Here is a 14258-nt window from a genome sequence, read left to right on the forward strand (position 1 = left end):
TTCTGAAAATCTTCTCAAAATAATTGGTGAGGTAGTATTATGTGTAGTTTCAAATGGATATTTGATTTGGGAGTGCCTGCCCTGTCCTCTTTTATGAACGTAAAAAATGTAAACATAGACAAAAGTGCAGTGCAGCATTAAAAATATTAGAACAATGAAATGAACATTATTGCAACCTGATGTCAGGGGGGGGCAATATTCCGAGAAGAAAGTGGCAAATTTGCCACTTCACAAAGTGTCTGTTTCCCCTGTGTCTCCTGTCGTGTGTGTGTGTGTGTGTGTGTGTGCGTGTGTGTGCGAGAGAGTTGTGTGATTGACGAGTGGACGAGCGATTGACTGATTTAGCAGTGAGTTTATTGTTTTTCGAGTGGACACCTCCCGCTGCCCGTAGCCTAGCATGTACAACGTCAGGAAAATAAATGACCCGAGTTTGGAATGACATGTCAGCCTCCCCATCTCCTATAACCTCCCATCCCTACAATATTTTCCAGTAAACTATCAAAAAGAGAATACACTCAGCTGTGTCGGCGTCACGCTTTCTTAGGCTACGCTAGCGAGCAATCAACGCAGGGCAGAACCACGGTTACAATGTTACACACAGACTTTATAATGTGGCAAATTTTCTACCTTCTAAAGTGGCAAATTTGCGTCTTTACAAAGTATATATACGTGGCCCTAATACGCCGTCGTATTCGTTATGTCTTTGGGAATTATAGGAATATTGTTGTCGAAAGGCTGCAGCAATGGATGGTTGGGTTTTCGGTGGCAAACTAACTCTCCGTGCTGCTCCACTTAAGGTTACAGCCGGGTGATGAAGGCGCAAGTGGGCCGACATGTTGGATGTGTTACCTTTATTAGGTGATCGTTGTGAAGCAGTGCTTGCAATGCACACTGTGCTTTGTTTACTGACGGTCTTTTTGCCTTGTTCGTGGGCTACTTCAAATGTCGCCATGATCATGCAGCCGCCGGTGAAGTTTGTTTCTTCTCACATGACTCCTTCATTTGCATTTCAACGCGCTTATTGGCTCTTGGGAAATTCAGTAAAATTCTGATTGGTTGTTGCAAGGTTGACGAGAGGCAAGCTGAACAGTCAGAGAAAACGCATCCCCCGGGTCCTAAGCACTCCTTGCTATCGCTCCCAGGCTACGCGCGCGCAATAACCTTGTATTAAATAAAAAGTTTAATGTCGCGTATACCGAAATATTGCGGTTTAGGTGAGTCTATTGAACCGAACAGGCCAAACCGAACGGTTCAATAAATTATTGAAAACCGTTGCATCCCTAGTACACATGGTATTTTTTTCAGATTTTTTTGAGACGCAAGTGCGTGCACTCTGGTTGAAATGACGTGGAATGACCCAGATGTGTTTTGGCTGGAAAATGACAAATAATATTAATCCAACTAAGCAAACTAAACCAAACTACAGTACAGCATATAGCAGCAATGCTGTTTGGGGGGCAGTGATTGCAGTAATATAATTATGTCTGTTATGAGTAAATTATATACTGTCAAAAAGGAACTATGTAGCAATACCATAACTGGCAAATACCATCTACAGTAGGTACACAGTTGTACTCCTTAATTGGTCAGTTTGTTTAGAAATGGCCCAGAAATGGAACACCTCAGTGTTAAAGATGCATTGGCAAAAGTTGCAGAACAAATGTGACACCCCCCTCCCCTCGTAAAACTGGCTGTTACTCGAAAAGTATTGATCTTAGCACAAAAACATTTTACAGATTGTCTCCTGGGTAACATAGGTACACATAGATTATTTTGAGATGCAAATGCGTGCGCTCTGGTTGAAATGACGTGAAATGACCCATCTGTTAGTTGTTCACGATCACTACTAGCTTCTGATCATTTTAGCTATTGAGGTTTATGATGATCAAGATGCATTGAGTAAAACAATAATAATAATGATAATAAATATGAAAAGACATACCGATACCATTCCAGGAGGTGCAGTTAAACGAAGCAAAATTCTGTTGATTTATACACAAAATGTTTAATGTCTTCATTTAATTTTGCATTCAGCAATCTCAGATGTAATACATTAAATTCTGAACCCCCTTTGTCCACACTCACTGTTGCGACATTTTCGAAGTGAATGCTGATAGGATCGGTCAAATTGGAGATGTTAGCAGACATAGATATGCCATACACAGCTCCAAAAACTGTGCTGTTTTTGTCATCCTGTGTAAAATTATGAATGTTAAATGAAATGACAACCTTGCTCGCTCAGCAACTCTTAATATCAAAATATTATAATTTTCCCCCTGTACCCATGTAATATCTTTAACAACTTATCTCTAACAAACAAATAAATGGCTAACCCTTATGTTGTTATACTTACCATGGACATGTTAGGAAAGCGCAATACCCCTGCAAAGCCTTCTCCATCATTGGCTGATTGGGAAATCCTCACAGCCTCTGCAGGAATTTCAACAGACCAAGAAAGTGGTGTCTGCAGTGCATTTGGGTTGGACACAAGCTGTGAAATAACACATAGTTGGTATAGCCATAATCCTGTATCTCAAGACATGCAACGCACTGAATATTTTACTTATTTTCCTTAAAGCAACACTAAAGCACTTTTCCTCTTTTGCACATACGCTATTTGTTTATCCAGCAAATAACAGACAAGGTAGAAGATGTTGCATGATTTTATGAAAGTATGATGTATTGCGACATCGAAGCAAGTCAAATTTGTAGTTTCTGATGTCTCATTTCATCAAACTACAAATACACTACCCCACCTCGTAAAGTTACATAGTGCGGTTATAGCCAATAGAGGGCCGCAAAGTGAAAGCAGAAGTGACGTTAACCCTGTTACGAGTTGCTGAAACCCTGTAATGATTTTGGAAACATTATTTTAAGGTACGAAAAACTCTTTAGTGTTGCTTTAAAAAACGAATTAAAAAGGATTAATTGATTATCAAAATAATTGACAGCTAATAATTATTTGTTGCAGTTTTATAGGCCAGTTTATATCCCCTGGAAACTGAACCTATTATCTTGGAGGAGGGCTGTATTATTGCACAATAGAATCTCACAATACGACACAACTCACAATACATGTTGCATGTGTATGATACATGTACTGTTTTAAGGTTGTAATTTCCAACAACACTGCAACAATCTATAAACTCATATCAGGAATCATGATATATGTTCTTACAACCATCTCTTTCCCTTTCGCAGAGTATGCAACGGAGATGGACTTGGTCTCTTTAAGCCGCAGGAGAGCTCCTGTAACTTCCCCAGCAGCTTTCACTTTGACACTGGACTTGTTGTGTAACTTGTCCAATACGGATTTCATGCTTTCCACAAAAGTGCTATATCACAAAAAAAAGAATAAATTAAACAAATGACATCTAGGAATATATATATTATATAATAACTATACAATTTCCAATAGACCCGGAGAGAAAGAAAGCATTATCGTTTAGAAAGTGGGTCATGATTGGGTCATCCATCAGGCCAATGAACCAAAACATCCTGTCTGTCTGAATTGCCATCTGGCATATCGGGCATTTTCCTGGTGAGCCGCGGTGCTATTTGGGCCGACAGTCCTGACACTTTTTTTTTTTAATATACAGTATACAGTATAATTATACAGTATAGTAGTACACTACTACATTACCAAAAGTATTTGCTCACTTGCCTTGACTCACATATGAACTTCGGTCACATCCCATTCTTAATCCATAGGGTTTAATATGACGTTGGTTTAGGAGTTTGTTTATAGGAATTTTTTACCATTCTTTCAGAAGTGCATTTGTGAGGTCACACACTGATGTTGAACGAGGCGACTGTGCTGAAAAATTCTCCGGTGCACAACATGTCTGTGCGAGGCTGAAATTTGTCACGCCACAGAGGAATGACGACATTTTGACACAACATTGTCGCGTGACAGGTTGGGAACAGCGAGTATAATAGCGGCTTCATGCCACATCGGATCCTCGGAAATTCCGACCTCCGATAGAAGAAAATTACTTGAACGCAATGTTGGATTTTTTGCTCGGAGAGTCGTGCGGAAGTCTTGTGTCCCAAGGTATTTATTCTCCAACCATGGCGGCCTCCCTTGCAACAACACAAGCGGTGAATTTTATCCTTATTACAAATAGGCAAGGTAATTTATTGCTAACTAGAAATGCAATTCCAAGGAATTACCAGTGCATGAAAATGCAAAAATAGATAGATAATGTAGATATGGTTACTGAGGTGTAGCTAGGGTAAACATGGTGGTTGCATAGTTTACAGAGAGTTGATAGTGTGAAGGTAGACAGTTTAAAGATGAAACATTCCAGTTCTAACTTAACTAATGATTTCTATTCATGTTAAAATGTTGATTAGCTAACTTAGCTAATGATTTCTATCAGTTAAGCTAAAAATGTTAATTATGCTAGCAATGCTAACTTTACTAACAATGCTAACCAGGTTGATTAGCTAACTTAACCGATGATTTCTAGCAGTAATGTTAAAAATGCTAACTATGCTAACAATGCTAAATTTGCTGACAATGCTAACCAGGTTGATTAGCTAACTTAGTTGATGATTTTTTGCAGTTATGCTAAAAATGCTAACTATGTTAACAATGTTAACTATGCTAACCATGCTAACTAGCTAACTTGCTAGTGAGGACTTTTATTTTGAAACATTTGTTGCTAGGGTATCCATGGTGGCCACTATCAGGAAACAAGAAGTTACTGCAGTATAATCATGTTGGTTGCTATGGAAACGGTTATAAACACTTAATTTTAATGGTTGCTATGTTGGTTGCTAGGTACATGGAGGTTTCATGTAGTTGACTGGAGGCATAGTGGATGATAACTGACAGTTGGAATGGTTGAACAGTTCAATAGTTGAGTAGTTTCAATGGTTAAATTATTTAATAGTGTATTATTGCAGTGAGGACCTTTATTTTGAAACAGTTGTGGACAGAGGAAGTAGTGAAACAGGATCTCTAGTCTTAATGAGATTGTATGCTTAAAGCCTGAGACAGAAGGTGCCTCTCATAGCGTTTACGCGTCCTCTCTCACTCCTCACTGATCTACATAAAGAATGATGGAGCGGCAACAATGGGATAGTCTAGCCCTTCTTCTATCTTTCTTTATGTAGATCATTGAGGATCGAGGAGCGAGGGAGGACATATAAACGCTGCTTGAGAGGGACCCACAGTAAATACTTTAAAAGTTGTATGTAGATAGTCTAATTAATGTTGATAGACAGAATGTTTAATGGATATTGATAGGCAGATTGTTTAATAGATATTGATTGACAGTTTAATGGGGGGATGAGTGAATGGTCTGAAGAAGATGAGTGGATAGAAGGTTGGATGGAATGTGCCTTATATTCTTGTTAAGAGAGACACTGATACAGCTCTCTGAGAGTAGTTGACACAGGTGTAATCAATTTAACTGGCTAGTCTTAAGAGAGCCAGAGTAGGCTACTCTTAAAGCCTGAGACAGAGTAAATAATTTAAAAGTTGAATGTAGATAGTCTAATTAATGTTGATAGACAGATAGTTTAATGGATGTTGATAGACAGATTGTTTAATAGATGTTGATAGACAGTTTAATGGGTGGATGAGTGAATGGTCTGAAGAAGATGAATGGATAGAATGTTGGATGGAATGTGCCTTATATTCTTGTAGAATGGAGAGACACAGAGAATGTATCTGAGAGTAGTGGATACAGATACAGGTGTAATCAATTTAACTGGCTAGCCTTAAGAGAGCCAGCCTGAGACAGAGTAGATTGTTTAAAAGTTCAATGTAGAGCGTCTAATTGATGTTGTTGATAGGCAGACTGTTTAGAATGGGTGGATGAGTGAATGGTTTGAAGAAGATGAATGGATATAAAGTTGGATGGAATTAGGAGGACTTATTTTGATACTGTTGTGCGCAGAGGATACAGGGGAACAGAATATGTAGTCTTCAGAGAGGAGCCTGAGAGAAACTGACAGTTGGTGCCCAGGTGGCTGACCAGCTGGGGTAACATTCTAATTGCTGCCGTGATGTCATAATGAGCAATGTTAAGTCTATGGGGAAATTGTTAATAGTTTTTATTTAATAGTTCAAAAAGTATAAAAGTTACAAAGTTGAAAAATACAAAGCACACATGGCATAAGCAAGACCTACGCAACAACGTTTGAATGAAGTTTCTACGTTAAACGGTTGAAGCTGAATTGCGAGCGTTAGAAGAAGAAGAATAAGAAGCCTAGGAAGAACAGTACAGTGCATTTTCATGCACTGTAATTAAGCACTACAAATAGATACACTCACCGAGACATTTTCCTTCTATGTACGTGTATGTTGCTTTATTAAAGTGTATTTTTTTGTCTTGTAATTTACAGGAAAGAGTATGTTGTCTTCACAACTCGGAGACAAGCGCTACGAACCGGAGCAAGGGTAAGATTTAAAGAATATGCTTTCATTCTGCAGTATATTAGATATGCTAACGAGGCCGTGACCTCCTATTTGCTTGGAGCTACAGTATACTGTATGTCTGCAAGTCCAGATACACAACGCTGATAATGACGACATTGTGTGTAAGTAACTTTTTTTTTACTGTTTCTCTGTCCCCGGTTTAATGTTACTGTCTTTTTACTTTGGTTTTAGCACGCGGATGGAATGCCCCCGGGGACCAAACAAATATTTTCTGTAAAAGTCTACTGGGACTACATACCCACCAAGTTTCATGTGCTTACGGTGTTACGGTGTCTGGAATCATTGACCAAAATTCCAGGAATTAGATAACGGGAAAAAAGAAGAGGAAACAAAAAACTTTTACAATTATATGACCGCTACGCTAGCTACACTCATACACCAAACAAATGTGTTGAAAACAACACATCACTGTGTCCTAATAGGGACAACACAGTTTGTGTTGCTTCCAACACGTTGCTTTTGTTATTTGTTAATATGTGTTGAAAATAACACAGTTTGTGTTGTTTCCAAGACATTCATTTTAAGAGTGTACGCTAGCGGCGGTCATAATAATACAGCAATCATACGAATAAATTAGCAAATAAATATATTTATTATTTTATTACTGGGGTTATATGGAGGTCTATTTATGATGAGCCAGTCTAGTGGCAGATCTACCAACCAATCACGAGTAGTTTTTCTTGTTTGAATGTAGTGGTTTCATGCAATCTTGAGTAGGGATACTCATGCCAGGCCTGGCCAGGCACGGTTTCGCTACATTCATATGCTAATTAGAGGCGCAAGCTCTCCACATACGCCATAGTACGTTTCCGACAATTTGTGGCACAGACAAGCACGGCCTTTGCAGGTTGCAAATGGTCGTTAACTGACGAAAATTAGGGAGATTTATGGGTGTTTCCGGGGGACGGAAATCCCACTTTTCATGCAGTGCCTCTTGCTCAACCATTTTGATGGAGGTTGGGATTTTTAAAGTCGGGTCCTCCGAGTTTACAGCCAGCATGAAGGCACTATAAATCACCCATTAGGTTGGCTTCATACGTCAACGTGAACTTGAGATTTTTACCGGAAGGATCGAAATTAGACACAGCTGGTCCCGGACAGTCCAGCTGCCGTGACTCGCGGGAAAATTGTGGAATTTTGTGTGCAATATATACAGTATAACTTTCATTCTTACTCATTAAAATGAGCATGATGACTGACTAAATACATTTCTATTGTAACGGACTGAGCCTAGCTGTTCCAGGCTTGAGCGCCCAGAGTGCCTTGCAGGAGGCTTCATTTGATGTTGTGTTGTGTTTGCATGTGTTATGGTTGCCACCTCCTGTGTGAATGTTGTCGGTGTGTATGTGTATGTGTGTAGCCACTGCTAATGAGTGTCATCAATGACAACCCGTGTGTGTGCAGTGTAGTGTTGGGGAATGATATGGGGAACTGGGCTGGAAGAGCATGATTGAAAGTGAATAACAACTAAAAATCTATTAATGTGTGTTTCTTTACACTGGTGACAGAAGTGGGATGGAGACCTCTATCGGAGATATGATGACCAGGTTGGGATTTATACCGCGGCCATGGCCTTCATGCCCCGTGAAAAAAACCCCATCGTACGGCCACAGTGGCCTTTGTGCCCCTGGGTTGCCAACCGTTCCGTATAATACGGAATCCTGTATTTGACGCATAAAGGTCTTGTTCCGTATTGCAATTAAGCGGTGCATTAATGCATGCGTGTGCGTGTTTGCGTGACAGAAACTGAAAATAAACGATAACGTTGATGGCAAAGCTCCACATCAACCGGTCGGAAGGCTATTTAATTATTTAACATTTAATAGAATAACGTGGATTCTCGCAACTTCCATACAAACAAAGCAGAGACTGTACAACACATTGTTTAGCATTGAGCATTGTTTAGTCAAATTTTAATAACATGGTCAGACGATTGTAGCCTAGTCTTTTAGGTTAGGTTTCTTTATTAGTCTCCACCAGGGAGAAATTTGTCTCGGAGACAGGGAGGTTGCAGCATTACACAAAAGACAAAGAGGACAACACCGACAACACCGTCTTTCATCGAAAGATCTCCATATTTACGCCTATCTGCACAGCCGTTTACCATAGACAAAGTTGATATTGTTTCCTGAATCCTTACATTCAGACATTCAAATGAAAATTCATTATAAACCATAACTAATGACTTATAATGAGGTAATCTTGCTGTAATGTTGCCACCACAGCTGCTATTTGAATGTAATCGCGGGAAAATCCGCACAAGTGATGAGCGCCCTAATGTCACTGAATAGTTCCATCTCTAACACGCTGCAGATAATGCAGCAAGGCTATAGACACCTCCATATTCCCGGTGTAAAAACTACACTCTTCCGCTGTCAGGCATGCACAGCTGACAGTGCGGCCGCATTTATTAGCCGTCATTATCTGCCCAGCGAACTAAATTAGATGTGAACAACAAGTGGCCGTATAGGCTACTGTAGGCCTACATTCCGCTACAGCCTGCTTCATGTCTGAATGTCCGCTATCGTCAGAAATGCGGCAAGCAATTTTCGCAGAATGTGCAGAAAACCTGTCTGAAAACGACTTATGATGCTTGCATGAGTGAAACATCCCAAAACAATAGCATATAGTTGCTGTTGTTTTCAGAAGCATCTCTCAACCATGCAAAGGCAATGAACTATTAATTATCTTACTTATAGTAAAGCAGACCTCTGATGTGCATAGTTTTCACAAACTTTTTGTGAACAATTTTGGCACTTTACTTTCTTTGAAGTGAAAGTGCATATCTAAAAATAATAAGAATTGTGATAATGATAATCTTAATGATGATTTGATGGGGGGTGGGGTGGAGGTACGTGTAGTGGGCCCTATGACCCCAAAGTCTATGAGCCTATGAGCCCGATGGACGCAAAGTGCATCAAAAAACACACCCATTCTTCTCTGTTACATTGCTCCGCGATTATTAGTCACATCGAGATGAGACCTATATTGCATGAAAGGGCACAACCGGGGCTTTCCAAGGAGACTAGACACGTGTCTGTACGATCAAGTATGAAAATAAAATATAATCATGAATTTAAATCAAAGTATATCATATTTACAGTCTATATTGCTCTGCGTTCACCCACGCAGCCACTGCTCTCGCTTGAATTACTCCGGGACCAGGCATCGTACAGACATGACACGCATATCAAATGAAAGAGGAGAAACAGAGCTTTCAAACACATCGATCCTTTTGTGTTATACAAACAGACAAAGTGACAAACAAATAAGAATGTCATATAGTTTCGGCTACCGCTACTTTCGTTTGATTTACTTGTGAAACCGTCGTCAAAAAGATATGGCTTGCATGTCAGATAAAAGAGGAGAGCTAGAGCTATCCACAGATACCAAATACAACCTTCTAGGCCATAAAACAGACGAAGTGACAGCAAAATAATAACTCAATTTAGCTCCACTTAGTCCGCGAATAATGACAACTTGCCATGTACAGAACTGCTCTCACTTCCCCGAGTCGCGCACGCAACAGACACATACTGTAACCATATCAAGAAGTCTTCACAATGACATTTTAAATGTGAATCTTTATTATTATTAGTTATGACTAGGGATGTCACGAGAACCGATACTTGCGATACCTCTCGATTCTAAAATGAAAAAACACCGGCGATGCCTATTTTTTTGAAGCACCGTAAGCACCGACGCCAGCATAAGCATCGGTGCTGCGACTCTTCCGGAACTGATGGGGGCAATACAGTGTTTCCCACACATAGACTAATTTGTGGTGATGCGCCACAGATTCAGCACTGGCCGCCACATATTGCGTTTCGTTACTTTTTTATTATTTACTTATATATTTTTTTAACGGTATTGAAAAACACGCAACATTCTTAAGCTGAATTTCCTTTCCCTGCTCTCCCTCTCTGTCACTCAAGCGTCTGTCTCTCATGCAGACACATTCAGTATGCAGACACACAGCCTCTCCCCTCCGTGCACACACAACGTCTGTCTCCATGAAAACCAACCAGATCATTCCTGGAAGCGTGGTCGTACTGATGCACCTGACGCTGCCCGGATGGAAGCATATAGTTCTTCCACAACTTTTGTAGATTATACGTGCAACTTTACCAAACAGTAAAAGTAAAGTAAAAGTAAACTTGTTCTCCTTGGCCCGCTCTCGTACGTGCGCAATGGACACCCGCCCACGACATGCATATTGAATCCAAATAAAACATTCACAATCGTGAACGCAATGACGCACAGAAGACGACTATAGCTAAATTGCTGTTTAAAATCCGGTTAGCATCATTAGCTAGTCTATGCTGCAGACATTACAACTCTTGCATTCAAGTTGACTGACCATCTCAATACCAATGTTTTTCAACTCCAAGACTTAAAGGTTGGGTACGGAATTCGCAAAACGGCCGGCAGATTTTGAATACATACAGAGCCCCTTTAGGGAGAGCCGGTCCACTTCCTATTAACTCCATTGTACCGGATTGTTCCTGCAATCTGTTGAAATTCCGCTAGGGGCGTTGCCGAGCAAGTGATAAATGAATTGTGGTCTATGGGGCTAGGCGGCTAGAACTCGTTTTTTTCACAGTTGACAACTTCATTTCTCAATGTACATTGTCGTAGTAGCTACCTGAGTATAGGTTTTCCACTGGAAATGAAATAAAAAGTCACTCATGTCCTTTCTGCTTTTCATAGGATGGGCCGTTTTCCCTGTAACATGCTAGCATTTAGCTCATGGATGCTCGCGACAATCGTGACCGATTACGACCGTCGTGAAGCTGAACCTTCTTTTAGGTCTATGGCCGTAAAGTGGTTCGCTTTTGTCACGTGACATGAAAACTTTGAAAGGGTTTTTAGGAATAACAACACATATTGAAAATTGTATTGGTCAGCTGATTGTCAAGTCAAGTTATCCTGCATCGCATGCATTAATGCAATTTTAGGAGAAAAAATTATATAACGACAAATGTGGTACTGGGGGGTTCAGCTCCATTGCCACTCATTCATTCATCACTTGCTCGCGATCGCCCTCTAGTTGCAGTACCATGCGGAAGTATTTCGCTAGTGGTCCTTCTCCCCTTATTAGACATTCTCTGATACATACAACCTCAAGTCCCGCCCTCCATGCACCAACGAAAATTATGCGCGAGAGCGAGCCAGGCTAAATGAAATGCCAGCCTGGCGTCTACAGCACTATGAGCTCTAGTCTCAATGCAATCGCCCACATCAACTTCCCCAATTACATTCTTTATTCACCTCCAAAGGGTTGTAGGTAATAGTTCCACAAATCAGACAAGGTAGATGATTTTATAGCCTACATTATGGTAAAAGCACCTTAGTCTACCAGCCCTTTCGTTCGGAAATTCTAAAACAACGATGCATTTTAATACACCAAAATAACATTTGATATAGCCTACCTTACATCTTTCAGTAGCCATAGGTGTGTATATTTGAACAGAGTCTGGTTTGGTTCTTACCAGGGCGTTTATCTTCTGAAATATCCGAGTTTAGTGCTGGCCCGCTGGTTCGCCTATTCCACTGTAGCTCCAAGCGGTTAAGTTTCGATTTCATGTTTACAACACTCTTCGAGTCACGGTAAAATGTAATTTTTGCTACAGCTTATTTATTGCGTGGGTGATTGAGTTTCCGTAGGTATCCGCTGCCTTAGTATGTATAGAAATGAAGTGACACATAAAACTTGAGGGGAACATTATGGGACGTGTAGCAGGCCAAGATAGTTTCGTTTCAGCACTGACTCGCGGTCAACAGCTTTCGTGCTATGTGCACGAACGGGTCGCGCGTGCGGAGGGGATGGGGAGGAGGAAGAGGAAGACCGTTAGATTGACAAATGAGCTGTGAAATGATGGTATGGGGTTTGGAATTCTATTGGCTGGACTTTTTCGAGCCCTGCCCGTTCCGCAGATGATTGACATGTTTAATTTCCATTTCAGTGCTTCCAACTCAGTGGCTGTAAGTGGGTTAGGAATAGGATTTCAAGTGATTTTGCAAAAATGACCAAAAAAGCTCATTCCTTACCCTACCTTTAAAAGGTTCTGTCCCAAGGAGAAAAAGTAGCTTACCTCGAAACTTAAACACGTGGGGAAACTGAACAGTCCAACCAGTACAGTATGATAAGCTTAGCCTGCTACTTTGTTTACAAAATGTTGAGGCTTCAACCAGACAGCTGAATTTAAGAGGTGGAGTTGTAATATGAATAGTAGGCTATAATCTGCATAAAGTTTGCTGCTAATGAAGATCAGAAATTTCATATAGAATGTATAAATAGTTACAGAATGTGTGTGTGTTTCAAATAAAGACTTTACATCTTGTAAAAAAAAATCATTCACATTATATATGAAAGCAGAGCGATAAAAAGGCGATGCAAGTTGTTGGTTTTTATACAATCCATTAGAAAAGTGATTTAATTAATTATGTGTAAGCCTATGTGATATGCTCGCAATTGGATACTGTATTCTGTTATGCTCTGTATGTTATAGAAATTATATTTCAGTATTCTGCAAATATTTCAATAAAGAAATTCATTAAGTACATGGGATTTTAGAAAATCCTTTTTTTTAACGATAGTATCGAATTTGGCATCGAGAATCGTGTACTTTTACTGGTATTGGCACCGACTACTGATTTTTTGGTATCGTGACACCCCTAGTTATGACATTAATAGCCTATTAATGACCTCATGTCGGAATGGCACGTTGTTTGAAAAAAAAGTTAAATACCGCCACTGCGACCATGAAAAAAAAAAATGTCGGAGTGGTGGGACTTTTTCCCATAAAGAGACATGCCTCCACTATGACAATGTCGGAGTGCTGGTATGTCGGAATGAACGGCGGATACCCAGCGGCTAGCGGGTCTACAGTATGTATTTGTGTCGAGATAATCCTGAAATGTAAAACCCATCGAATTTTATTCAGTGGCCTTTCTGCCCTGTCATGTGGCCTTGGTGCCCCTAAAAAATAAAAGAAGGTGAAGGCCAAATGGCCTTGCCCCTAAAATGACGAAATTCCCACCCTGCTGATGACATGTATTTTTTAGGGCCGGGACTTTAACGTGTTAATTAAGATTAATTAATTACACAAAATGAACGCGTTAAAAAAAATTACACATTTTAATCGTATTTAATTTTGCACCGCGGAACGTTTCTCACTGGATGAGTTTCAGATGGACCGATTATACTGGAGCACCAACTAACGCGCTAGTTGCTTTATAAACCGTCTCTGGTTCGGTTCAGACAACAACAAACCGCAGTGGCACAGTGAACATGAACAAAGAAGCTGATGTGACCGCGTTAGTTGGCCCCGTGGATGGGACATTTTGTTACAAAAAACGAACGTATGGAAGCGTCAAAAAGAGCATGGTTGTGTGCAAGCTATGAAACAAGGATTCGCATAACAACGCAGCACATTGAGCCTTACGTATCACCTCAGTGCAAAACATAATAGCAGCTAGCGTGGACGGTAGTGTGGTAGCTAGCGTGGCCGTTAGCCTGATTCCGGGTAGTCTGGTTTTCACCATACTAAACTCAATATTTTAAGATTGAACATTAGTCTGGCGAAGCTGCGCTTTGTTTCTACTGCACTTCGCATCTCTTAAGTTTAGTTTTCGGCGCGTCACCGGCCAATAGCGTGCCAGGACTAGAGTATGGCCATTTTTGATTGGAGCCAAAGATTCTGGCAGTAAACGAAGCGAAAACAGATTTAGAGAGCTGCCGCGCGAAATTCAAATTCCCCGGAAGTTCAGACAGGGTTCAGAGGCTTTTCGACCGCACGGTCGC

The 14258-nt window shown here is 40.4% G+C and overlaps 1 protein-coding gene across 2 annotated transcripts in view; it reads right to left on the reverse strand.

The window, feature by feature from the left end:
- The window catches only part of LOC134067975 (adhesion G protein-coupled receptor G3-like), a 50776-nt gene that overhangs the window by 12512 nt on the left and 24006 nt on the right, over positions 1 to 14258 (reverse strand). For both annotated transcript variants that reach the window (XM_062523468.1, XM_062523467.1), the window contains exons 9-12: positions 3179 to 3335; positions 2354 to 2491; positions 2086 to 2193; positions 1943 to 1982 (exon numbers count right to left, since the gene is read on the reverse strand). In XM_062523468.1, coding sequence (XP_062379452.1) covers positions 1943 to 1982; positions 2086 to 2193; positions 2354 to 2491; positions 3179 to 3335 — 443 coding nt within the window. The remainder of the gene's footprint in view (positions 1 to 1942; positions 1983 to 2085; positions 2194 to 2353; positions 2492 to 3178; positions 3336 to 14258) is intronic.

Source organism: Sardina pilchardus, chromosome 20 (genome assembly GCF_963854185.1).
Source record: "Sardina pilchardus chromosome 20, fSarPil1.1, whole genome shotgun sequence".
NCBI lineage: Eukaryota > Metazoa > Chordata > Actinopteri > Clupeiformes > Clupeidae > Sardina > Sardina pilchardus.